The sequence below is a fragment of the Dioscorea cayenensis genome, chromosome 6 (genome assembly GCF_009730915.1).
Source record: "Dioscorea cayenensis subsp. rotundata cultivar TDr96_F1 chromosome 6, TDr96_F1_v2_PseudoChromosome.rev07_lg8_w22 25.fasta, whole genome shotgun sequence".
NCBI lineage: Eukaryota > Viridiplantae > Streptophyta > Magnoliopsida > Dioscoreales > Dioscoreaceae > Dioscorea > Dioscorea cayenensis.
In genome coordinates this window covers 21,448,762-21,476,440 of record NC_052476.1, presented here as the reverse complement: position 1 = coordinate 21,476,440, position 27,679 = coordinate 21,448,762, and the positions used below count along the sequence as shown (strand labels likewise).

General features: G+C 37.7%; 2 protein-coding genes, 1 long non-coding RNA gene and 1 pseudogene across 4 annotated transcripts; 1 reads left to right on the top strand and 3 right to left on the bottom strand.

Annotated features, from left to right (window-relative positions):
• Positions 1-6,375: 6,375 nt before the first annotated feature.
• LOC120262899 lies at positions 6,376-8,608 on the bottom strand. The gene is made up of 4 exons (XR_005537009.1): positions 8,521-8,608; positions 7,082-7,171; positions 6,938-6,988; positions 6,376-6,779 (listed from the first exon to the last, which is right to left on the bottom strand). It is a non-coding gene; the product is annotated as an uncharacterized LOC120262899 (long non-coding RNA).
• Positions 8,609-12,816: 4,208 nt separating this feature from the next.
• On the top strand, positions 12,817-13,305 carry LOC120263274 (uncharacterized mitochondrial protein AtMg00860-like). Its single transcript, XM_039271140.1, has one exon. It carries the CDS (start codon positions 12,817-12,819, stop codon positions 13,303-13,305), a length of 489 nt encoding a protein of 162 aa, XP_039127074.1.
• Positions 13,306-22,701: 9,396 nt separating this feature from the next.
• On the bottom strand, positions 22,702-24,961 carry LOC120263968 (annotated as a pseudogene).
• Positions 24,962-24,969: 8 nt separating this feature from the next.
• LOC120263967 (dihydrolipoyl dehydrogenase 1, chloroplastic-like) lies at positions 24,970-26,167 on the bottom strand. Of its 2 annotated transcripts, none has more exons than XM_039271947.1 (2): positions 25,718-26,167; positions 24,970-25,245 (listed from the first exon to the last, which is right to left on the bottom strand). In XM_039271947.1, the coding sequence occupies exons 1-2, from the start codon at positions 26,012-26,014 to the stop codon at positions 25,192-25,194; spliced, it is 351 nt and encodes a 116-aa protein (XP_039127881.1). In that variant the 5' UTR covers positions 26,015-26,167; the 3' UTR covers positions 24,970-25,191. The 2 variants fall into 2 exon arrangements, with proteins under 2 accessions (XP_039127881.1, XP_039127882.1); XM_039271948.1 differs by having other exon boundaries at positions 25,242-25,268; positions 25,718-26,165.
• Positions 26,168-27,679: the final 1,512 nt, after the last annotated feature.

Genomic DNA, 27,679 nt, shown 5'->3' with positions numbered 1-27,679 from the left:
AAGGACTGAAAGGTAAGGTGGCAGGGACCTTTTTAAAATACTGTGTTATACTCCATGGACCATTGGATAGTTTGAAAGGACTTTTTGAGAATATTATTTCATAATTCAGGGACCATTGGTGAACTTTTCAGAGACCGTTTTGTAATATATTGTATTTTCAGGGACTAAACATGAATTTTGGCTGAAAACTTAAGTTGGAGAAAATTCTAGATTTTGATAGTTTTGTTCATCTTCTTCTCCTTCTTTTGCTACAGTAACCCGAGAGAGAGACTAAAAAAAAAAATTGAAAAATGAAGAAATAAGAATAAAAATGGAAAGTTTGAGGTGGAGGATTGGAGATCGCCGGAGGAAGCTCGGCGGAGCGATGACCTCGATTGGTAAGAGCTTTCCTTGATGTATTTTTCATGTATATATATATATATATATATATATATAAGTATATATGGTTGGATTTAATGAAAATGATGATAGATTTGAATATATATTGATGAGAATGAGAAAGTTGTTGTTGTGATATGAATTTTGTGTTGAAAAACCATTGTATTTGTGATGAAATTGCTTGGAATGGTGGAGGTGTTTGCCGGATTTACTGTAGCAACGAGGTTAGGGTTTAGTTTGGTTGATTAAGTTGATGATTATGATGATTAAGTTGCTAATGATGATGGTTGAATTGAAATTGGTTGGGTTTAGCCAAATTGATTTGGTTGGATCAAACCAAGTTAGAATTGATTTGGTTGAGTTGAATTGATTTGATTGAGTTGGGTTTGAATTGGTTGAATTGGACTTGATCAAATCAAATGAGGAAGATGTGATTTGGTCTAGTCAAGTTCATTTAGTTTGGATTGGAGTTGAAGTTAATTTGGACTTGGTTTTGGATGAGAATTGGAGTGGTTGGGTTTAATTGAATTGATTTGGTCTAGGTTTGATCAAATCAAGTTGAGATGGTTTGGGTTTGGTTCAGTTGATTTGGGCTAAGGCTTTGGGCTGAACCAGAATTTGGGTTTGGTTGAACCAAGTTGATCCAGGAAATTTTGTATAAAAATTTAGGTAGTGTTTGTTTCAAAGGATTTGGAGTTACATGTAACTCCAAATCCCTTACCTTTTTAAAATCCGGTGTTTGTTTTGATGTATTTCATTTTTCATATGTTTTTGAAATCCCATCATTGAGGGATTTTGGTTTACGGTCAAAATGACCGTAAAACCAAATCCCGGGAGTTCAAAACCAGTATATATGCATATGTATATATACATATATATATATATATATATATATATACAAAAATCTATACATATACACATACATATACATACATAAATCTATACATATACATATACACACATATACATATATACATATATCACATATACATATATACATATATGTATACATACATACATATACATACACACATACACACATACATATACACATATACATATACACATACACATATACCTATATATAGTATGTTTACATATATAAATACATATATATACGTATATATATAAATATATATGTATATATATATATATATGTATATATGCATATACACAGACATATCCATACACTTATACACATATTTTCCAATTCCATATTTACAAATCCTTCCAAACAAAAATAAAATCTTATAATACAGTAATTCCAGTTACATTCAACCAAACACAAGATTTGACTGCACTGTATTTTGAAAGCTAAGTATTTCCAGTTACATTGTAACTAGAAATCCACTGCATTTAGAATTACATCCAACCAAACGCTACCTTAGTTGGTTCAAGGCTGGTTGGTTTAATTAAACTTGGTTCAGTGAAATTGAGCTTGGTTCAGTGGAATTAAAGTCGGTTCAGATTGGTTCAGAATGGTTTAGTCTAAATTGAGTTGGTTTAAATGCAATTGGAGACCGATTTAACTATGCAAGGTCGAGTTTTAACCGATTAGAATAAGTGGGCCCAATTAGAGAGTCAATTACTGGTTTTTGTATTTTCTTTTGGGTATTAATGTGAAATTTATTTTTATTATATTATTCTGTTAGGTATTGATTAGGCTTTGGAGGGAGTTCCAGGTCTAGCGGGAAACCCAAAGGAGACCAGGTGAGTTGGTAGTGATTATTATTTTAAATAATTGATTAAATATTTCTATTTTGAAATTATTATTATTTTGAAATAATTATTTAATGGCTAGTATTTTGGAAATAATGGTTTAAGTATTTAATCTTATCATGTTTAAGTGCGTATAATGCTAAAATATACTTACATGTATTTGCCGTCAGTGCCCCATGACAATCATATTTATAAATCAGTTTGGTATAATTATACATATTTGCAAATAGTGAAAATACATGTATATGTGATTTAATTATTCGGTTCATGTATTTATTTTTGATGGTTATACATGCTTTGATTTGGAATGATTTGTGAAACTATGTGAGCATATTAAAATGTTTTACCGGCAATATTTGGTTTTTTTATTCATGGTATAGGAATAGTATCATGGATCTGGATTTTACTGGTATTATGCATTGTTATACTTTTGACATTGGCTTTGTGAAAAATAATGTTTATTTCCGATATGTAAATGCTTGTCCTGGATAAGGACCCTGTGATATGATTTATACAATTTGTATTATTGATGTATCTACATGATGGTTTGGATGGCGACGGCAAGCTAAGGCCCAACTACTACAGTAGTGGGTTCCCATGGGCCAGCCTTTAGAGGTGGCGTGGTGGACCTGAGTGTTGATTTGTCCAGATCAGGTGGGAGCGTAGAGCCCTGATTGGATGATACATCGGGATCCCGGGGTCACCACATGGGACCGGTGGGCCAACGTCAAGGTTATGAAGACCTTGGCAACTCCCAACCTAGTCGCAACGGCGGCTAAGTCAGGGAGAGTTTTTCATGTTGTTGATTTGAGGACGGTTTTTATATTACGTGTTATTTTGGGTTGTGATGAGGGGGCGAAGCCCAGCTGCCGCTTTTAGGAGGGTAGTCTCTCATAACAATTTGGATTTCTTGAAAAATTGATTTTATGTTGATTTGTGATGATTTCATGTTTTCAAAAAGCTCTTTAAAACTTGTATTTTGCTAGATTTCTGGTATTTGTGAGACTTGGGAAAATTATTTGGGGAAATTGATACTTATATGCTTTATGTGCACTATATTTAATTATTAAAATTATTGAGCCACTACCGACCAACTGAATGTGTTGTAGTTGCAGGAGCAAGAACCTAGATTGCCTGATCGAGTATAGAGCTAGTCAGGATTGAGTCCAGGACTGCAGTGGGTCCCTCTTTCTTTCTTGTTATTGGTGTCGTGATCTTGTAGCGGTTGTACCCGCAAATTAGAGTAATTATATTTGCTATATTTATGTATTTGAACCTATAGTTGGTGTAAAGTGTAGATTGTGATTTGTAAGTTTAATTTTGTTTTAAAACAGGGTGTCAATTTTCAGTTAAAAGGGAATTTTAACTGATGGGTGCCACATTTACCTCGGTAGAAGGGGTGGGTGTGACATCTTTTGGTATCAGAGCTGTAGGTTGAGATATCCCTGGTTGGTAGAGATCACGGGTTGTGATCTAAACCTAAGTTTAGAAGTCATGTCTAGACTTAGAGGGTTAGTAGTGATTAGACAGAAAGTTAAGTGCCCAATAGAAATTATTGAGACTCTCCAATCGGGTTAAAACCTAAGTTGCATATTTGGAATAAGGGCTGATAGTAGGTTTTGACATTTAAGGCAGAGAGCTGAGCAGCGCACTATGATCAGGATCACGGTTTGAGATATTTATTGGAATTGGTTTTATTTAAAATAAGTTAACTTAAAGATGCCAAAGAAGGGCATTTGGCATGCTCTTTATTGACTCATGGAAATTTTATTACTAAACTTGATCTCATCTTCATCCAAGTTTAGCCTTCAATATCTTCAAGCATGATCTTCAATCATCCATGCTTAGATCTCCAAATCTCTAATCATATCACATGCAATCTTCAATCAATATCCTCACATGACTAGTCTCCATGAATAATTCTGCCCATAGATAGCTCTTGGATCTTTCTTCAATAGTGATGCTAAATATGGTCTTGATGATCTCCTTGGTATGCCTTTACCTTATTTAGTTTGTGTCTCCAAATAGCTTCACACCAAACTAAATCTTTGTGTCTTCATACCAAGTAGAACTTGTATCTTCTAATATCTTCATATAATCTTCATGATCTTGATCTCTTACCAATAATAGAATATTCCTCTCTTCAAATAGATCTTTCTAAAAAGGAGTTCTATCAAAGATATGGATTGATATCCCGGATCTTACCAAGGATAGACAATCATACCTAAAATAAAACTTACTTTTCTTGAAGAGATCCTATAGTCTTAATGCACTTTCCAAAAATACTTTATCATCACATGATTGCATTGAGAGGAATATTCTACTAAATAAAATCTTCAACCTTGATTTTCATTAAATCTCCACCATGATATTCATCATATGTCATGACAAACATCTTTTGCCACATCATCATCCTATTCACCTCTTCTTTGATGAGTCATCACCTGCCACGTCATCAACCTTTTGCCATGACACCACTAGGCTTGTCATATAATGCCAATCCACGTCAGCATTAAACACCATAAAACATGTTTGTTGTTGGCATAAGGTCACCAGAATTATGAATGGAGATAATTATTCAAATAACATACGAGTACATATAAAGTTGATCATAACTTACATTAAAAACCAACAAAAATTCACCGCTTCCGCTAAGATTGTCTGATATAGTTTTCAATTCTTGAGCTAAAATTGGCTAATATCAAAGTTACTGTTTTCTCCAATAAATAATTATAGAAGCATTGCATTTCCAAGAAATACTTATAACATCCATGTTTGGAGCTTAATGGACCAGTAGTTATCATAGAATAATTCAACAAACAACAAGCAATATCATTCCTTTTAATCAAAGTAGAAACACTTGAAAAAAAAAATAAAAATACACTTAGTTTCGAAGAAAGTTAAACATTTTGCTTATTCTACCCAAGATAGAGACGATAGATTTAAAGGACATGAAAAATATCATGCTATGTATTCACCAAAAAATTGATCATATTATTGCATGCTTGCTAATAGCACAAGTTTCAGCAATACACAAGTGTAAAAAAAAAAACCAACCACAATGAATAGGATTGTTCCAGAAATTAGCTTTTGTAAAATAAAATAAATTAATAAATGAAGAAAAAAATATGAGACAGGAAAGAGAATTCTGAATTCTTCAGTTGTTTTTAATTAATATGACAGTCTTATATAGTATTTACAAGAGAAAAAATAGAAAACTAATTCACCCCTGATAGAAAACTAAATTACTCCTAAACTAAAAAACTTACTAATTGAACCCCTTCATTTAAGGAATTAGTTCTATCTTTTTATTTAGGCGGGCTTCAAGCCTATCTTTCTAACAGTTCTAGCCTTTTTTCCTATTATAGGACATTAACCCCGTGACACTACCCCTTCAAGATGAGGGAGGAACATATGCTTTCCATTCCCAGCTTGTATACAAGATCATATAAACTTGTACTATTCAGCCCTTATTTTAGAACATCAATTAACTGATACTCTAATGGAACATAGGACATACACATGAATGCTCCCTCCAAAATGTCTATCAATTTCAATATGCTTTGCCATTTCATGTTGTACAAGAATATGAACAAAATATTGATTGCTGACTCACATAGTTCTCAAGTCATCAGGGATAATCTTCAGATATAGTACCTCACACAATCCTTAAGCGATAGCTTTGAAGTTTGATTCTGTAGGTGATCTTGCCACCACTTTCAAGTTTAAACTCAAAAAAACCAAAAATAAAATAAAATAGTCACCACATTACTACATAGCACAACATTTTCATATCAACCCAAGAATTGAGACAGAGTAATAAAACACAAAGGATGAGCCATTTTGCATTTAAGAAAAATGAGTATAACATCAAAACCTAAGGCTGGAATTCTAATGCCTAAACCAGGCTATGCGTTAAATTCAAGATGAAAGCCTAATTTTTCTAGTTGAATTCCAGCATATCTTGAATCACACAGCCATTTTTGGTAATCATATGCCAATATAACCAATCATCTTTACCTCATACTTGAACACTTTATCAAAATACATGATCTGCATTGACAACAAGGCCCATGTGATAAAAGGTAGTTTTATAAATTAATAAAAAAAGAAATTACAAAATGAAAAAGGAATTTATACAAAAAGGGCACAAAGCAGCAATATGCTTTCTTCATACTTAATTATTCAACAACATAAAACAAGTCAAAGCGTCAAATAAGTGAGCATGCAAGAGAAAACGTTAAGGTGTAAGAACATTGATAAGCATGACAAAAGAGGGAACCAAACTGGCAACAGTTTTTAGTGAGTTTCTACCTTCAGTGCACTTTTTAATTTAACATCACCAACATAATTCATTGTATGCTACTATTGGAAAGCTGTAAGAATGTTCATATATTTAATCATCTAAACATGAATTGTCTAAAATCCAGCACTTGATTAGGCCTCAAAAGCTGCACTGGAGCTGATTCTCGACACCAATGGATTAGGGAAAGAGACTGACGAGACGGTCAAAGAGTCTTCTGCAGGGGCTAGGACAATGGCAGCACTCATGATTGTTGGAATTGCGGAGGCTAGGATGCTTCAGGATCTCAATGGGACTAATCAGAGGTTGATGCAGATGTCTGGATCCCGTGTCGCTTGAAGAACTTTTTAAATCCATCCAGACTTGCATCATCTTCAAACTGCAAAAAGAAAGAAAACAAAAAGGGCTATATGAAACAAGAGCATCTAATCTGCATAGCATATTCAAATTCACAAGTTACACACACAAGGTAATAAGTTGCAGATAAAAGATAGAACACTAGTGACGAAAAAGAAAAGAACATGACTGAAAACTTACAGGCAAAGCCTTGACAGAGGAAGTAATTATATCATTTCCCTGGTCAGGTTCCTGATCAAAAAGAAAAATAGAAGGGGAAAACATGAGTTATACTGTTAAACTATACTCAAATGAACCCAAGAAACACATTAAAGTAACATCCACCTGCTTCCGATCGTAGAAAACCTCAATGAATGGATATTGTTCGCGTTTGCGGGAGTTGCAGAAGCGTGGTCTTTGCTGAAGGCTGTAATGCTAATAATAATAATAATAATAATATATATATATATATATCATCACAAATGTTTTTGAAATTCTTTGATCCCCAATACAGTAAGAAGAAAAACCTATACGTGGAGATAGATAATGCCACTCATGGTCTAACCCTACCTTCTTACAATAGAATAATAATTAATAGGACTAATATGTAAAAATATTGCTTCGGAGTGTCACACATAAGATTTTTGAATCTTTGGATGAAATTACATTTTATTAGTGTGCATGATTGTTGTTATTGAAATTAGTCAGTACTGATTTACTAAAAATGAAGAGATTAGAAACATGTTCCACACTGGGTCATCTAACCTTATGTGATTACACTATATATATATATATATATATATTAATATATATATACACATGAAATATCCTGATATGAGATTAGGGTTTTAGCCCAGCAAAGGAAAGCTACAAGGCAAACCCTAATATTAATGTTTGTTAGTTGAAACAAAGAGGGTCATTTTTTGCACTTAATTTGGTACCCATTTCAGCTAGACTTTGTTACCTTAAAGTAATGCTAAAATGATAGCCTTTGTCAACTTGTCATATCTATATGTGTGTGTTTTGGTCTTGTCCACTGTTTAAGACATTTGGAATTGTATTATATGAAGGTGTTAATGAGGCTGTTGACTAAGGAAAATATTACTAATCTAAATTCTTTACTTAAAAACATGGCTGTGGACTAAGGAAAATAATACATGTCATATAAGCAGTATCAAAAGTTTAACCTTCTATTAAACAAACAAAATCATCGCACTATTTAGAACATATAAAATGTCATTTTATATAAACAAGCTCATGCTTAATAAGCAAGCAAGGGCACAAGGCTCCATCTAGCAAGGAGGTACGGGGATAGTGTGCATAAACATATAAAAGCTATACCCCTAAAAAAATGAAAAACGAGTGCAAAACAATCAGCAGGAGTTCAACAATCAGTACAAACCAAGTTAACTCCCTGAATAAATAATTCCACAATCAGCACGACGCTAGCAAATAAAATCAGTATAAAAACATACAGATTATAACAACTGTGCTTTGGATCTAACAACTAAAATCAACAAAATTTCTTATGCCTTTCAATAGGAAGAAAAAAAGGGGAATCAAGTTATCAAATTGACAGCAAGTAGTGATTAAATTCATCAAAGGATGACCTCCTTGAGATCTACAAATCTATGAAACCAATCGAAACCCTAAAACATAAAATGAGGATCGAGATGGAAACCCTGAAATGGATTATTCGCAAAAGTCTACATATCAATCGATAACAAAGAAGAAGAAAAACCGATTAGAGGAGCTGAGGAAGAATTAGGGGAAAAAGATCAAACCTTAATTTTGGAACACGAGACGACGGCTGCTTCCTCCCCTCTCTCCTTTCTTTCTTTTCTTTTTCTCTCTATTCATCCTTGGTCATATATAGTTACGCTATTTACAAATCACCCCCATAAGTCACCAAAATTCTTATTTCTTATTTGATAAAAGTTGAAAAAGAAAATAAATAAACATCAGGAATGTTTCTGTAATGTGTCCTTTCCATTGCCCTTCTGTCCTAATTTTTCGATTATTTTTCCAAGCAGCATGTTCCAAACAATCCAAATAATTCCTGAAAAAAATTCTTAAAATATGAAAATTATACACCAATTATTTTTTTGTGATGTTTCTAAAGAGAAATTAAACTATGTATTTTATAAAATGAATAATTTATAAAAAATGGAAGTGTTTTGATTTTTTTATAACAAATACTTATTTTTTAAAATCACATATCCAAACGGTCAATAATAATTTCAAATAGCCAACGACCATTTGGTCTATTGGCATCGGGTCCCTTGCGTAGGGTGTTCGCCTCGAGTGTCGAGCGTGGCTCCCCAAGTTCAATCCCCGTCTCGCACAAGGTGAGGGCACGGTTCAGTGGTGAGCGTTGCTCCCTCACGTGTTCGTCCCTGGGTTCTGGCGCTTGTCGCCTTTTCTCAAAAAAAAAAATAAAAATAAAAATAATTTCAAATATTTGCATCACGAACAAACGTATATTGGCTTTTGGAAAAAAAAAACTTATTAGAGATATTTAGATAGAAAATTAAAGGTGGATTAGATTAAGACCCTAATATATATATATATATATATATATATATATATATATATATATATATAATTTTCCCTTTTATTCTTTTTTATGTTTTAGATGAAAAAAATAAAAAATAATAATTAATGTTTTTTAATGAAAAATAACGAATAAAGAGAGTTTGTTTTTAAAAATTAACACTGAATGATATTTTGTGGGGAATTTTTTTTCTTATCAAATATTTAATTACAGTCGACCGGTTAAAAATAATGAATTAGAAATCAAATTTTAATTATTTTTATATTTCAGATAATTACATATTCATGACTTTCACTAGGGTCCTCTAATGTTAATTACCCCAAACACTGTCATGAGAACATCCGATTAAGAAACAAATGTGAATAAGAAACAAGTGTGAATAAGATCCTGAACTTAAGATACCCCAAAAAACTTCTGTATCATACATGTATCAGTGCTTGTCATACTGATCAATAACCAAAATGCTTGAGAAAGATGCAGTGGATGGAATCAGTAAGCCAAAACAAGATGATCATGAAGAAACTAGGCAAGGCTGAAGACTTACAAATCAACCAATTTCTTGATATTAGCAAAGCTTGAAGGCATTGGACCTTGGAAAGAGTTCCCTTGCATTACCCTGTTTAAGCGTTACAGATAAAACATCATTTGTGAAGCATCAAACAGATAATTGCAATATAGAAATGGTATAAGATTCACAAATGAAATACTTGAGGAAATATCTTATTATGCTACTCCAGAGTTCTTTAAGGTAATATAGTACTATTTATAGAAATCAGATGATGTTAAGAAAATCAAAGATTGGTGGCCATTTCAAAGTTTATGTCGCGGTCAACAGAGATGATGAGGACCCGATGATGGCAGACAAGGAGAAGACAAAGAATGTTGAAAGACCCAGACGAACCAATCGCGTCATGACAAACGCCACCCGCTTTCGAGAATACGTGATGTGAAAAGGCCTGGGAATTAATGCAGTTTATCACGTGAAGGAACGTGGGAGTTGGTGCATGAGATAGTAGTGACTTAATGTAACCTTAACCTATGGTTAAGGATAGCGTGTTATGTAAGGCAACAGCTGCCAAGTTGGTTATGATATATTTAAATGGAACCAGTCAAGAGATGAAGGCACGAACCCCTTCATTATCATTCTCTACTTCTTATCTTCTTATCTCTCCTTATCTTTCCTTATCTCTTGCTTTCCTTAACTCTTTATCTTCGCCCCGTATATCCTCTAATCCTAAATTTCTTATCTTGAGATCGCTACACTGGTGCTTTCATTGAGTCTTCATGGAAGGAATGACAACGCGATCTTGGGCACTGGAAGATCAACTATCTCACATCCATGAGACATAAGACTCCATGCTTTCCCCGCATGGATAACTTCTCCGCCTCCATCCAACAACACTCCGAACTCTTCAAAGCACTCCAGAAGTCATTAGTAGCTCAACAAACGGTCATGTCCGACATGATGCTCAAGCTCACCAAACTGGACGTGCCAACCAGCCACCATTATTACCCTCCCCCGCTACCTAGTATCGGGACATTAACTATAACGACGATGGCCTCTTCTGCTACTTCTTCTTCCCCAAAGATGCCTCGTCCACCCAAACTTGAAATACCTTTATTTTCTGGAGATAATGTCCACTCTTGGGTGTTCCAGATTAAGCAATTTTACACCTTCCATGCCACACCTGAGGATCACAAGATCTATATAGCCGCTTTCTACATGACCGGCACTGCACTACAATGGTACCACTGGCTTTCTTCTACAAACCAGTTGTCTACATAAGCGACATTTATTAAGCTCGTCGAGATACGGTTTGGGCCATCCAAGTTTATCAACCAGGAGCTCGTTTGTTCAAGCTCAAACAACACACCTCTGTTACCGCATACCTCACCGAGTTTGAGTCTTTATCGACCCGGGTCACAGGCTTGAGTACTTGCAGTCTTCTTAACTGCTTCTTATCTGGCTTACGGGATGACATACAACGTGAATTATCTCTTCTCCAACCTGAGTCACTTCATGATGCCATCGGCATGGCCAAATTGGTCGAAGATAAATGCAGCGCGGCAAGGTTTTCATCGGGATCACTACGTTTTCCCTCTCGACCGCCATTACTAGCTTCCACCACGCCTTGTGCTCCTCCAACACATCTCCGAACAAATACTACAAGTCAGTCAATCCCTATTAAGCGACTCACACCAACTGAGATGGCCGCCAGACGCGACCGAGGCTTATGTTATAACTGTGACTCTCCATTCACTAAAGGACATAGATGCAACCCATCTCAGTTCCTTTGCCTTCTTATGGATAACGACGATCAGCAGCTGGATAAGACCACTGATCCAGAACCACCACCAATACAGGAAGAACCTAACCCTCCTCCAAAAAATCTCCATCCTAAAGAGGTTCCTTGCCTCTCCTTCCACGCTCTTACGGGGATGACAGTACCGTGCACCCTCAAAATTCCTAGCAAGATCCATGGACACGAAGTCATCGTGTTGATAGATGGAGGATCAACCAACAACTTTATTCAAACAAGGTGGGCGCACTACCTCGGTCTCGCTGTACAACCTTCTCCATATATGAAGATCACTGTAGGCAATGGTGATGAAATGCAATGTGGGGGAACTTGCACTCAAGTGCCTCTCCAAATGGGAAATGCCGTCTTCACAGTGGATCTCCTTCTCTTACCAGTTTTCGGTGCCGATGTGGTATTGGGAGTTCACTGGTTATCTTATTTGGGTCCTACTCTATTTGATTACCATCAACTATGGATGGAGTTTGAATATCAGGGATCCCGTCTACGTCTTCAAGGATTACGAAACCCTATTGCTACTTCTATATCGTCAGTTGCCTTGAAGAAACATATCCACAGTCAAACCGAAAGTCAATACTACCATCTTTCAGTGACTCTTGACTCACCTCATCACAAACTTAACTGCAGTCACGAAAACGCATCCGCACCCCCTTCTTTTTCCAAAAACCTCCAGTCATTACTAATGACTTATGATGATATTTTCGCTATGCCTACAAGTCTTCCACCGTGCCGAGCCTTTGACCACCGGATACCAGTAAAACCAGGTACCACCCCCGTCAACGTTCGTCCTTATCGCTATCCTTACTTTCAGAAGACCGAGATCGAGCGTTTGGTGGGCGACATGCTCAAAGACGGCATCATCAGGCCTAGCACTAGTCCCTATTCTTCTCCGGTGATCTTAGTCAAGAAAAAAGACGGTTCTTGGCGCTTCTGCGTCGATTATAGGGCGCTCAATGCTGTTACCATCCGGGACCGTTTTTCCATCCCAACGGTTGAGGAGTTACTCGACGAGCTAGCTGGAGCCACTATCTTCTCCAAACTGGACCTACGTTCCGGTTACCACCAGGTGTGCATCCACCCCACTGATATTGAAAAAATAGCATTTCAGACTCACGAGGAGCACTACGAGTTTCTCGTTATGCCCTTCGGATTGCTCTAACGCCCCTTCGACGTTTCAAGCTCTAATGAATGCTATTTTCCGGCCGGTAATGAGGAAATTCATCTTGGTCTTCTTCGATGACATCTTGGTGTATAGCTCCAATTGGGAAGACCACTTACGTCACCTACAAACCGTTTTTGAGACATTCCGGCGCCACCGATTAGCTGCAAAACTCAACAAGTGTGCATTCGCATACCCTACCATCTCCAACTTGGGTCATCGGATCTCTGGTGCTGGTGTCAAAGTCGATCCTGATAAGATCCTCGCTGTTCAGCAATGGCCTCTTCCAACTACCGTGCGTGGTTTGCGCGGCTTCCTCGGTTTAACGGGATACTATCGTAGGTTTGTTCCCAATTATGCAAGCCTTGCGAGCCCGTTGACCGACTTACTTCGAAAAACTGCCTTTGTTTGGACCATGGAGGCTACCATGGCTTTTGATGCACTGAAGACTGCATTGACAACAACTCCTGTGCTGCAACTTCCCAGGTTTGACCAGCAATTTGAACTACAAACCAGACACCTCGACCCACGAGAGTAGGGGTTGTGCTGCTACAAGGCCAACACCCAGTTGCCAATTTTAGTAAATCATTGACACCATGACTATGAGCTTCATCGGCCTATGCACGCGAGATGTATGCCATTACTGAAGCCGTCTGTCGGTGGCGACAATACCTACTTGGCCGACCTTTTGTGATTTACACCGACCATCAAAGCTTGCGTTCCATGATGTATCAAACAATACAAACTCTCGAGCAACACAAGTGGCTCATCAAGCTTTTTGGTTATGAATTTCACATTCTTTACAAACCCAGCAACACTAACCAAACCACCGATGCTCTCTCTCTCACATTCCGAATGACTTCAATCCCCAGTTTTTTTCTATGAATGTCACAAGACCCCTCCCAGCATTATGGGGGGCATTACATCATGCATACCAAGCAGATACTTCCATGCACAACCTGTTATCATCCATTCAACAACAACCCGAAGACAACCCGGATTACTCTATCAGAAATAACATTATCATCTTCTAAGGTCGGGTCCTTGTACCAAACAACACCGTTCTTCAACAACTCCTTATCTCCTAATACCATAACACATTGGTCGGGGGAACACTGGCATAAGACGAACATACCACCGCATTGCCATCACCTTCACCTGGCCTAACCTCAAGAAGGACGTCCGAGATTTCATCAATAACAGACACATTTATCAAAAGGTCAAACCCTTCAACCATGGCCCGCAAGGACTTCTCCAGCCACTCCAAATCCCAGGAAAAATCTGGGAAGCTGCTTCCATGGATTTTATCACACATCTTCCCTCTTCCTCAGGCAAGACAGTCATCCTTGTGGTCGTTGATCTCCTGACTAAACAAGCTCATTTCTCTGCCTTGCCGACCCACTTCACTGCTACCCTTGTTGCCGAAGTCTTCATTCGGGATATTGTCCGCCTTCATGGCATACCAACCTCCCTGGTATCTGATCGAGATCCATTGTTTCTCAGCCAATTTTGGCAAGAATTGTTTCAATTGCAAGGCACCCAATTGTCCATGAGCAGCGCTTACCACCCACAGACCGATGGCAAAACCGAAATTCTCAACTGATATTTGGAAGATTATTTACAAATGCTTCACTGATGATCACCCTCGCTATTGGCAACGACTTCTTCACTGGGCCGAATATCATTACAACACAGCATGGCACTCATCCTTACAAATGACTCCTTTCAAAGCAGTATTTGGTCAAGCACCTCCCACTCTCCTTGATTATATGGCCGGCAGTTCCCCAGTTGAGGCTATAGATACTCTTCTCCCAGATCGGACACATACTATCAACACTCTCAAAGACAACCTCCTCCGAGCACAAACTCGGATGAAAAACCAGGCCGACGCTAAGCGTATCGATATATCCTTTCACGAAGGTGACTGGATCTTCCTCAAACTCCAACCGTATCGGCAAAAGTCGCTCACCGGACACTCAACCCACAAGCTCTCCAAAAGGTTCTTTGGACCTTTTAAAATTCTACAAAAAATTGGTCTGGTCGCTTATCGCTTGGCCTTACCCGATACAGCCCAATTACACGACGTCTTCCACGTCTCCAAACTCAAAATATGTCTCGGCGACCCATCGGTCCAACAACTTCCTCTTCCATCCGTTTTTCAAGATAACAGACCCATCTCTCAGCCCGCTGAGGTCATTAATTCCATATTCATTCTTCGCCAAGGCCAACATCTCCGACAATTTTTAATCCGATGGGAAAATTAGGGTGCCATCGATGCTACATGGGAAACCGAAGCGGACCTTCACCGGAATTTTCCTCATCTTCACCTTGAGGACAAGGTGGTTGTCGAAGGGAGGGCACATGTCGCGGTCAACAGAGATGATGAGGACCCGATGATGGCAGACAAGGAGAAGACAAAGAATATTGAAAGACCCAGACGAAACAATCGCGTCATGACAAACGTCACCCTCTTTCGAGAATACGTGATGTGAAAATGCCTGGGAATTAATGCAGTTTATCACGTGAAAGAACGTGGGAGTTGGTGCATGAGATAGAAGTTGGTGCATGAGATAGTAGTGACTTAATGTAACCTTAACCTATGGTTAAGGATAGCATGTTATGTAAGGCAACAGCCGCCAAGTTGGTTATGATATATTTAAATGGAACCAGTCAAGAGATGAAGGCACGAACAACTTCATTATCATTCTATACTTCTTATCTTCTTATCTCTCCTTATCTTTCCTTATCTCTTGACTTCCTTAACTCTTTATCTTCGCCCCGTATCTCCTCTAATCCTAAATTTCTTATCTTGAGATCGCTACAGTTTACATGGATTGTGGAGGGCTTCTAGTTTCGCCACATCTCTCCATGTGATTCACACAAACAATTACCAAATAAAGAACTCAAATAATAGACTAAATAAAATGGCATCCCAAATATATATATATATATATATATATATATATATATATATATATATATATTTATCTGACATTTAAATTTAGGACATGATAAAAGAATAACCTTACAAAGTTATTAGATTTGTCCAACTCCCAATGAAATCTGGAATTCTGCGAGTGAAGTTATTGTCAGATGCCCACCTGAAAACAAATTTAAAAAGTTCGACAATAGTAATTCATCAATTTATACATATCCATACAAAGTAATAAAAACTTACAAGATAGTTAGTTTCTTGCGGTTGGCTAGATTTGAGGGGATCTCACCACTTGCTCTGCAACTATCCACGTACTTGAATATGTATATGCGCATCAAGTATCAGTTATACAAACGCTAATTTGACTTGACTAATGATTAACAGAGAATATTTTACAAGTAAAAAAGAAAACATGCCTTACACTTGTTGTAGGTTGGTCAGGTTTCCAAGCTCTGAAGGAAGTGAACCATTAAATTTATTTGTACCTATCCCCCTACAAAAGCAGAATAAGATCCAACCTTTAATACATTTCTTATCTCTGTTTGGAAGGGACATTTCTGCCACCAAGAGACTAATATTAAGAATGAGTCTCTGCCTGTTTTAGTAACTTGCATCCATAACCAAATCAAAATAAAGACAATCAACAAACTGGTTTATCCACTTTTTTCATAAAAATAATAATGAAGAATAAGTACAACTTGTTTATTTGTAGATATATACTTTGCTTTGAAAGTAAAAGAAGTAATAAGTTCTTAAAGTACAATCAAATTCTCCAAGTTTCCAAGCTCCCTTGGTAGAGGCCCTGATAATGCATTAATGCCTACACTCTTGATAGTCATGATTATCATAATGTATTGTGAGCATAAAATATTTAAACATAACAAATCTATACCATATAACTATACTTTTTTTTCTTTTTAAAAAAGTGGATGAGCCATGGTTCTTAATGTTATGTAGTCACAACAAAAAGTGGATGACCCATGTTTTTCTTTTTAACAGTTGGATCTTTTTTATCTTGTTTTTTTCTTCCTTGTATGTTGTGTTCTTTCCTTTACTCTTGTAATCTTTGTTTTCTCTAATAAATAGCTACTTTGTAGCTCCTTTTCCAAAAAAAAACAAGGATGAGGATAGATAAATAACACATTGACATAGAGAATAACCATTACAATCTCTCCCATTCCTAAATCCCATGATTCGGTTGCTAGAGCAGCGACTGGATGGTTTCGGTGATCTCGACGGAGATGGAACTCTTCCTCCATTGATACATCTCCGCGAAGGAGAGAGAAAGAGAAAAGAGTGCGAGAGAAGCAGAAGTGGATCATCGGCGGTGAGGATCAATCCCTGTAAAAAAATGCTTCTTGGAACGGTGGTGAGGATCATCGATTTCCTGCGCGGATATGAGATTCCTTGGAAGCTTTTGCGATGGCTCTGGTGGTGCTTACGATGGTCATGGTAGCTCTCGGTACTTTCGCAGAGGAGCTCGTGGCCCGGGGATTACCGTGGTGGATCTAGAAGGGGTGCTCGCTCTTTCGTTGCAAACTCTGGATCTTCTAGGCCAGATCTTACCACTAACCCACAATGTTCTTCCACCTGTCTGGATTTCAAAGCTTCCCCAATGAGGGAAGGCGTATCTTATGCTGCTGCTATGGCACATTCGCCTCCGTCCTTGGAGGCCAATCCTTCTTCTCTCATTGTGGATGTTGGCGTTCGAAGCTTCAGAGTGAAACTAGAAGACGATGGGATTCATGTGCTTCAATCGAAGATTGTTCAGGGCCCGGTGAACCCATAAATCCTCTCAAACAGCGCCGGATAATTCCAACTCTCCACCTTCGGCTCCACTACCCCGCAGCTCTCTTCGTTCATCCAAAGCTGACAAAGGTAAATGGACTCTTTTACAATCTCCCGTCGATGATAATCCCGGCGAGACCATTGAGCATAACTCTGGTCTTGGCCATCCGACGAGGATTGATTGTTGTAATTCTCTAGGAGCTAACCCAAAACCCTCCGGTGATCTGAAGCTGACCGGATACATTGGTTCTTCATCGGTTTCTCGCAAGAAACCCGATGATGGAGATGTACTATTGCCATGCAGTGGCAAAGGGATGACTGGTCGTTCTTTGGCGGTGAATTTGCCTCGAGATAGGGATTTCAAAATCCAATTTGGAACCATGCATACGTCCCTCTTGCATGGTGAGAACATCTCCCTAGATTCCCGCGCTACCTCACATGATCCCACGATCAAGTCTCAAGAAGAGAATCCCACTCACTCACATTCTCGGGATCCGATTTCTGATCAGATCTCTCCCATTATTTTGGATCAGGTGCCTTGTGATAAGCTTTCTTCTCCCACAACGGAGAGCTTGCCTCGACATTCGCATATCATTGATCACTCATTCACTGATGATTTAATGCTTCTAGATAAGCAATCCACTGATGATTTTTTGCCTCAAGATAAGCAATCTTCAGATTTAACACATCCTCCTCTTAAAAATCTGTTGCCTCGTGATAGGCTCCCTACTCCAACCATTTTGGATTCCATTAAATCAACTAATTCTGAACCTGGAAACACTTCCACCTCTTCAAAAAATGATTCTCTGATCCCTATCCTACCAGACACATCCACACAGGGGAATCTACCCAATCACTTGAAACTTCTTCCCCCGTCTATCCCAATTTCAGATGGGTATAAATGGATTTTTATTCATGGTGGCTGGACCTTGATTCCAAGTATCAACTCGGACAAATTCTACACTCAAGACCCCTCACCCCAAGACGTCTCTTTAGAGGATCTCTCTGATGAAGAACTTCTTGATTGGGGCGATGATGAGGACATTCTTGAGAATGAAATTGCTGATGATGACATCCTTCTAGAAGATGAATATCTCAGTCACACAGATCAAATTGTACAACCACCTGACACAGAAGATGAGCTGATGCTTGATGCTCTATCCTTCTCCACCGCAGCTGATATTGCTTCAGAAGAAACTGGTACAATGGGAAATATTCCAGACTTACAGCCAATTGTACCGAAGCAAATTAGAAGGAGCAACAGGCCCAAGAAACCTTCTGGGTGTTGGAATGAAGAAGCAGATTTTGTCCCACATCCGCCTAGATCTTCAAAGAAGAAAATACCTGATGATCCACGAGAAGGTACGCCTAACCTCATTAACTCAGTTTTCTCTTCTTGGACTGATGCTCAACTTATTAATTATAGCAATTCTTGTGGCATTAAATTCCTTGGATCTCCTAATCATAAATCCAAATGCCTAGAAAAAATTCGCTCCGTTGAAAAAGAAAGAACCTCTATTTCCTCTAATCGCCCTGGATCTCCTCCGAGATCAAACTGCTAGATCTACTTGTTTCTTATGAAAATTCTAAGCTGGAACGTTAGAGGTCTTGGCAGACCCTCAAAACGCCACCTAGTTAAAGATGTCATTTTATCTTCACAAGTAGACATAGCTTGTCTTCAGGAATCCAAACTTCTTGATCTCCATTGTTCCACCTGGAGATCGATTGGTGGTAAGCGCCTAGATACCTTTGATTCTTTCCGGCACTTGGTATTGTCAGAGGTATTATTGTTGCCTGGGACAGCTCCCAAGTTTTCGGAACCCTAATTCATAAACGATCATTCTCTATCACTATTAAATTTTCCAATAGAGTTAACAACACTATCTGGGCTTGCACTAGTGTTTATGGCCCAAACTCTCGTTCCACTAGATCTGATTTCTGGAATGAACTCCGTCATTTAAGAAATCTCATCGCTATTCCTTGGGTGATCTGTGGAGACTTCAATACTGTTTTCACTCTCGATAATAAAAACAATGGTATTATCAACCCTAGGGACATCTCATTCTCTCAAAACATACTTTGCGAACTTAATCTCATTGACCCTCCCATTATCGGGAGAAAATTTACCTGGACCAATGGTCAAGCTGATCCCATTTGGATTCGTTTAGACCGATTCTTGTACTCTCATAATTGGCCTTCCTTATTTCCTAGATCTTCTCAACTTGTTATCCCCAGAATTGGATCCGATCATTCTCCTATTTGTCTCGATTTCGGAGATCATCTTTTGCGATCCCGACTTTTTAGAGTTGAGAAATTCTAGTACACCAATCCTCAATTAGAATCCCTTATTCAGGAGTGGTGGATGGAAATTAGCCCTTATGGCTGCGAAGCTTACATCCTATCAAAGAAACTAGCTCATTTAAAAGCCAATCTTCACCTTTGGTCAAAGAATACCTTTGGTGCTTCAAATCTCTTTAAGAAAAATTTACTAGCTGAATTAAACTCCCTTGACACCATTGGCGAAAGTAGAATTCTCTCGGTGGATGAATCCAATCGCCTATCCCAAATCCGATCGGAGCTCTACTCTATTCTAAATCATGAGAAAATTTACTGGAAGCAGAGATCCAGAATCACTTGGCTTAAAGAGGGGGATCTAAACACAAAACTCTTTCACCAATTTGCTAATGGCAGAAAAAACAAAAATCATATCCCTCGCATTCGCCATAACAGCCACTAGACTGAAGGTAATGTGCAAATTGGTAGAATCTTCAATGATTATTATCATACTCTCTTTAGTTCTCCTCTACCTAATAGGTTTCTACTTGACTGGCAACACTTATTTGATTATAAACAGAGAATTGATCTTTCTCATCTTGAATCCCCTTTCTCCTTAGATAAGCTAAAACAAGCTGTCTTTGACTTAAATCCTGATAAAGCTCCTGGTCCGGATGGATTTCCTATTTTCTTTTTCCAAAAACACTGGACCACCCTTCAGGACACTTTAGTTAAACTTTTTGAAGATTTCTATGTCGGATCCCTCAACTACGAGTGTCTAAATTGGATTCACATCACTCTCATTGCAAAAACCAATGCACCAGGGGAGGTCTCTGACTATCATCCTATTAGTCTAATAAACTCCACTTGTAAAATCATTTCTAAGATTCTCGCCTCTCGCTTAAGTTCAATGATTAGCAACCTGGTGGATGATTCCCAATCTGGCTTTATCAAGGGCAGATGTATTGTGGATAATATTATTGGAGCTCGAGAAGTAATTTTCAATCTGCAAAAACGGAAATCACTTGGCTATGTTTTCAAAGTTGACTTTGCTAAAGCCTTTGACTCTCTTGATTGGAATTTCCTTCTTGATGTCCTTGCTGCTAGAGGTTTTGGACCTAGATGGCTATCTTGGATTCGCACTATTCTTTGTTCTGCAAAGACCCAATTCATCATCAATGGTACTACCCAGGGGTATATCCGATGTAGAAGAGGATTGCAACAAGGTGATCCTCTATCACCCTCTTCTATTTGCTTTGGCCGCTGATGTTTTAAGCGCTATGTTTTTTCATGCTCTTAGATCCAAAGAACTCGTGGGAGTTCCTTTGAACCAATTTGATAACATCTGCCACCTTCAATATGCTGATGACCTGTTAATTTTCTCTGCCGGGGGTCAAGATGATCTCCGAATCATCAAGCTTATTCTTTATGTATGTGAAGGTTCCTCTGGCCTGTCAATTAATTTCTCAAAGAGCTGTTTTGTATTCCACAAATTATGGTTTCCAACCACATTCCTCAACTGCCAGAATCCTTAACTGCTCAAGAAACTGTTTACCCATCACCTATTTAGGGGTCCCCCTTTCTGGAAAAAGGCCAAGACGCCTAGACTGGGATAAACTCATTGGAGCGGTGCGCTCTAGACTCACCCCTTAGAAAGCAAATTACTTATCCTCGGGTGGTCGCTTTAACTCTTATTAATTCGAGTGTCTCAACCTGTTTTGAGTCCATCGGATGCTCGGTATTCAAACTACCCACCGGTGATCAAAGATATTGATCAAATCCGTAGAGACTTCTTATGGAAAGGACCTGATTTGGGTTCCAAAGGTATTAGGTTGGTTGCTTGGAATAGGATCACTAGACCCAAAGACATGGGTGGCTGGGGAATTCTCAATCTTCATGATTTTAATATAGCCTTGCTTAGGAAATGGTGGTGGAAACTATCTTGCAACCCAAATTGTGGTTGGGCCAAAATCATATACATCAACTACCTAAACAGAAGCCCAACTGGAGTTTTGTTTCATACTCCACCCAGAAACAAATCTTTCTTCTGGGCGAGTGTTATCCCCGCCCTTTTACCCTTTCGGTCTTGCATAAAATTAAACCAGGACGATTCTCCTAAGCGGGTTCGGAGGGAAGTTCATCGTCAAATCCTTTTTACAAATTCCTTATCGATGTGGATTGCATAGTCCACTCTACTCGCGATTTTCGGAAAACTCGTAATCCTAGCAAAAATAACTCTTTTCTCTACAGCTTCATGGAGAGGATAAAATTCTCACTCTTACAAATCTTTTCAAAAGAATGTGCAACTTTCAAAACACCTCTGATACTTGTGTTTTATGTCACAACGCCTCATAGGACCTTGATCATCTTTTTCTTAATTGCACCTTCTCAAACCGAATATGGGCATTTTTTCTTCAACTCTTTGACACAATCTTCCCTCCACAATCTATCCCCTCGCTTTGGACTACCTAGTTACCATCCATTAATCTTCAACTCCGATGCATCTGGGATTTCATCTCCCGCGCGATCTTATGGAATATCTGGATTGAACGGAATACCCGTATTTTTCAACTTAATGCTTTACCGTTCTACACTATTATTTAAATCTGCTAACATGCTGCTTTCTTGGTTTTCTTTAGCTTCCGACCGTAACCAGCAATCTCTCTCCGAGGCATCCCTACGAATCAAACGCTCCCTCAATTTCCTTAGTGGCAGAGTCTCCACTCATTCTGGCGATCAAGATCCAGATGTAGCACAGGAGTAGTCCCTACACCTGTAGGACTGGACAGGCCTGATGACCCAGACGATGTTTTTCGTCTGTCCAGCTTTTATCTTTGGCTTTTCCTTGTTTTCTCATACGCTGTTGTTATGTTGTACTTAATTTTATTCCTCACCTCTGGTGAAAGGACTGTTCTATTATATCCTTTGCTATTTCAATAAAGTTGTGGTTTATCCACATTTTTCAAAAAAAAAAATCGTAATTCTTATAAAACAGTACTAAGAGACAATATACACAACTACAAATACATAAACAAAAGCTTTCAACTCACTGGATTTCCACTAGCATCTAATACTTGCATATGATCATCAATTGGAACGAAGCTGCACTGTGTGACTACATTTATCGGATATGATAAGCCAAACATACTTAACAAATTGCTGCTTTTAACACAAACTAGAAGTTGATATGAGAAGGTTAAACTTGAATTACAAACATTTTCTATGCCAAGTTCCTTAGTGAATGGAGCCCTTCCAGTTGCCATAAGGGCTGCATCTACCTGCAGAGTTGGAAACAATGCAAAATCTTACAAGAAAACAAGCTCAAAATCATTCAAGAATAGTTTGTAAATTATCGAAAGACATCAAGTAATAAATGACCTCTAATGTATCATTTGGCTCCTTTGTCTTTGCATCTATAAGCTCTATAAGCACAGGTCTTCCATAATTTGTTGGTGTAATCTACAAAACCACCCAATAGTAAAAAAAAACAATGAAATTGTGCATATTCTTTCAAACAGTAAACTGTTAATGGACAACTAGTAACAACCTTATTTGTAAATACTCCGGTATGATAATTAATATTCCTAGGATTAACAAGAATTCTCTGGGCCAACTTCTCTATCTCAAAATCGAAACCAGGCATCAGTTGATCTAAGGCCTCCACAAAAGTGACCTGTTGAGGGAAAAAAAATCAATGAAAATAAGAAGAACAAGATTAAAAAACAATCAACAGAAACCAAAGAAGAGGTGCATATATTCTAGAATAAATCAGGTAAAAAGTCCAACATATCTATTTAAAAGCTTTTCCCAACTTAAACTGAAACTAGACTCTGAGATCTCTGGAGCTATCTGTTTCAATCACTAAGATAAAATGGGCAGGAGTATTCTCAATCCTAGATATTTTTGGTAGAAAATATCCCATCCATTGAAGCATCAGGTTTATTTTAATGAATACCTCACTTCCAAGAGAAGTGTAGACATCACTAAATTCAAGTCCAATATAACCACTTCTAACTATAGCTATCCAATACCTACCCATTCCAGTTTAAGTGCATGATAACTCATAAAAACAGTTTTCCTTGTGAAACGTAATTTCATAAGGTTTTAAATCATTAACACTACAAGAGACGTACACACCATAAGAAATCTGAATTTAACAGTAGTAATTTGTGTTACCATCGACTTCAATGCCATTGGAAATGAAAGGAACAGACCCAGTTGCAATAATAATGTCTTTAGCAGTTATTTCAGTTTCTGGAAACCCAGCTTTTCCATATTTCACCTTTTGGGGGCCCTGCATAGGCAAACATCAACAATATAAGCAATACATTGAAAAGCATAATAATTAGTCGCTTATTAATGAAAATTGACCAGGAAGACATGACACCCTCTAGCATGGATTTTTGTGGTGGGTTAAATGTCTCCAGCCATTTACTCACATGCAGATTGGCTCTTTTCTCATCTCAAATATATAATGCCCTGGTTGCTAATGAGCAACCAATCAGATGTTGATACCTTTGATAACTTTACATTCATATACAGGAAAGTAAAATACTATCAATGGCTTACATACCACAATAGAACCAACACCGCTCAGTATGCCAACGCCTAAAGCTTTCAACGAGTTTGTCAAATTACTATGAATTTTTTAGGCAAGATTATTTTCATGATCGGCCACTCCTTGTCTGTCATAACCAGCAGATGAAACCTGAAAGCAATAATGTGTCATCATGAGAGGAGCAACTTCTTAAAAGCAATGACATTTCCTAAAAATCAAATAAAAACAGAATCCCCTACCGTACAATATATATTAGAAAAAGGAAGCCAAGGCCAAAAACATGTCTAACATCGCCAGCAGAGTAAAAAGTAAGAAAATAAGATTAGCACAAAGAATGTTTAACACAATAGATAGTGTAGCATATTATTGAAGGAAGTTAAAGCAAACATGAGATCCTTCACAACAAGTAATGCATCAAAACAAAACAAACTTTCAGAATATATATTTACTTTGAACACATGAACTAGTTGCAGTCTTGCAGAGGAAATAAAGCTCCCATTACCTGTAAACCCAATGCCTTCAAGTGATGCTCACTTTGAAGCTCACGCATCCTACCACTCACCGCTAGAAGAGCTTTGGATGGAACACAACCTCTGTTCACACAAGTTCCTCCAATAACATCCCAACGATGAGATAATACTAATCAGAACAAAATGTCGCTTAGACTTATTCTTGACTCTTCATGAGAAAGAAGTGTAAGATAGGGTAGAGCATTTTGTGTAGTAAATGAGAGTGGAAGAAGCAATAAAAGAAGACCCAAGGTTAAAAAAAAAGTCATTTATATATATAAAAAACCAAACTAAAGACAACTATGAGGTAGCAATTAACATTCCAAAAATCAACAACCGGAACAGGAACCTACATGCCATCTAGACCGTTGATAAATAATCAAATGTTGGAAATTCAAGGCACAAAAGCCAAACCTGCACTACCATCAACAAGAAATCTGCAACCTCATTCAGGCAAATGCAAGAAACTGAATTATATCCATAATGCTCTTGGAAAGAACAAGAATCCATTTTAGAAGAAACCCAAAGGGAAACACATGAATAATTACATATTATCAATTGGACAGGTAGGACGCACAACTATACCGGCATAAAAAACCTACATAAATAAAATGAAAAACATCAAGAGACACGGATCAACAGAGAAGTAACTGAAAATATTATACAATAAAGCTCTTGCTATATTAACTGAAAAGGAATAATCTTTTCTCAATAAATCAAGCAACAAATAACTTTCACTTGGTTTACCTTAATGTGCACAATACCCAATGATAAAAAGAAATCGACAAAACCAAAGAAATGAAAACTTGCAAACATCCCCAAATCAAAAAAAATTTTGCCACATAAAGTCTTCACATCTCTCTTTTAGAAAATGAAAATCAAGTACCTCCTCAACAGCGTGAAGAGCAGCACCATGGCCACCGACTCCAGCACCAATAATCACCAAATCATAATCAAAACCCTTGGAAGCACTACCGTTGCCGGAAAGGGCAGCAGTCACCGTCCGCGAAACGGACCTCTGAATCCTCCCCAATCCAACCGACTTAACCGATCGAAACCCTAGAACCTCTCGCTTAAGCCCGCAAAAGCGCAGAGCCGAGGATTTTGAGAAGGACCCGAGCGCCGGATTGGATTTCGCAGAGATCACCGGGGAGGCGCAGGAGAGGGAAAGAGAGGCTTGCATGGTGGGATCTAGGATTGAGAAAGAGGAGGAATTGGAGAGGGATTTGGAGAAAAACTAGGGATTGAGAGGTTCACTCTCGAGAAGTCCGTCGAGAAGGCGGAGAGATCCAAGTGGGAGAAATGGAGAGCTCTTTCTTAGCTTAGTTGGCAGTGAATGGCTTCATTGGAGAATCGTGACCATACATAAAACCTCGAGATTGGGATTGAGATATGATCTCGAGGCAGGTTTTGTTATATTGGGTTTCATCGGACGGTTGATGGTGTCTAGAGATCTGAATTTTTTTGATGAAATGGATGATGTTGTGACACGTAGGATGGGTTGCTCAACGGCTTAGTCACCAACTAATTCGACTTATTTATATCACGTTTGTTTTGATGTTTGGCAATATATATATATATATATATATATATTTTTTTTTTATGTAATTCTCAAATTAGTCTATTTACTATCACAAATTTTTCACATAAATCTTTGATATATTGGTTGTTTTCTAAGAATATTGATTATTCTAGTAAGCTATATCGAACAAGTATTTTGTAATTTGAAAGCTTGTATACTTGAGTGCATGACAAGGGGTTGCTATAACTTATGCACGCAAGGTGTTTAATGAGTTCCCGTTGTCTTGTTACACTCACAGATTAAGACTTGTATGTTTGTTTGATGATTAATTAATGATCAAATTAAAGAATAGTTTCCTATTAATTGCAAATCATGCACATTTTTACTATTAGAATGATTTATGATATTTTCTACCGTTACTGTTAACTTTGGAGAATAAAATGTAAATGTGAACGAGAATGAGGTTGTTCATCCGATATTAGCTAGGATACAACCAAAGTAATAGAGGAACATATTTAGATTGAACCAAGTTGCAAAAATATTTCAAAGCTAAAGATCAATCCATCAAAGAGAGATGAACTTAACAACGAAACTTATCACCCGTTTGTTGTAACTAGGAGAAGAAATTGTTAGGACATAAACAAAGTAACACAAACATTTTCAGATTGAACCAAGATGCCAAATTTTCAAGGGTAAAGATCAATCCACAATCCACATTACAAAGACCGCATAAACAAAGAAAATTTGGGAGAATAAAGTGCAAACATCAATTAGAATAAAATTGCACATTCTATATGTTATAATTAATGAGATTTGTTATTTAATTAATTATTTAGAATGAGTGATCGTCTAAATTATATATTATTGAATAGAACAACAAATCAAATTACTATTACATGAACACTAATCTTGAATAAAATCACAAAAACAATAAAAATCCAAAAATGACACCGACATAAATTAATAGTAAAAGAGCACTCATCATGAAGTCGAATTCATCGAGAAGAATTCGTGGCGAGAATTGTTACTCGGATCGGATCCTCGGGTTTTGCTACGTTGATGATGATGTTTGTTGTTGTGGTGTTGATCAATACCGGCAGTGCTTGAAATTACTAAGGTAATTCCTGGTGATATTTCTACATGATGTTCAGGCTTTCTTGATTTAACAAAATTGGTACGTTCCTGTCGTTTCCGCCCATAATGAGAGTAGTTATTCTTTTTTTGGTTCATGGAGAGGGTCATACCGATCATAAGACCCCTTGTATAAGGTGACACCATTGTATCTGCCGAGACGGATAGAGTGTAAAATTATAAAAGTGGTTTAGT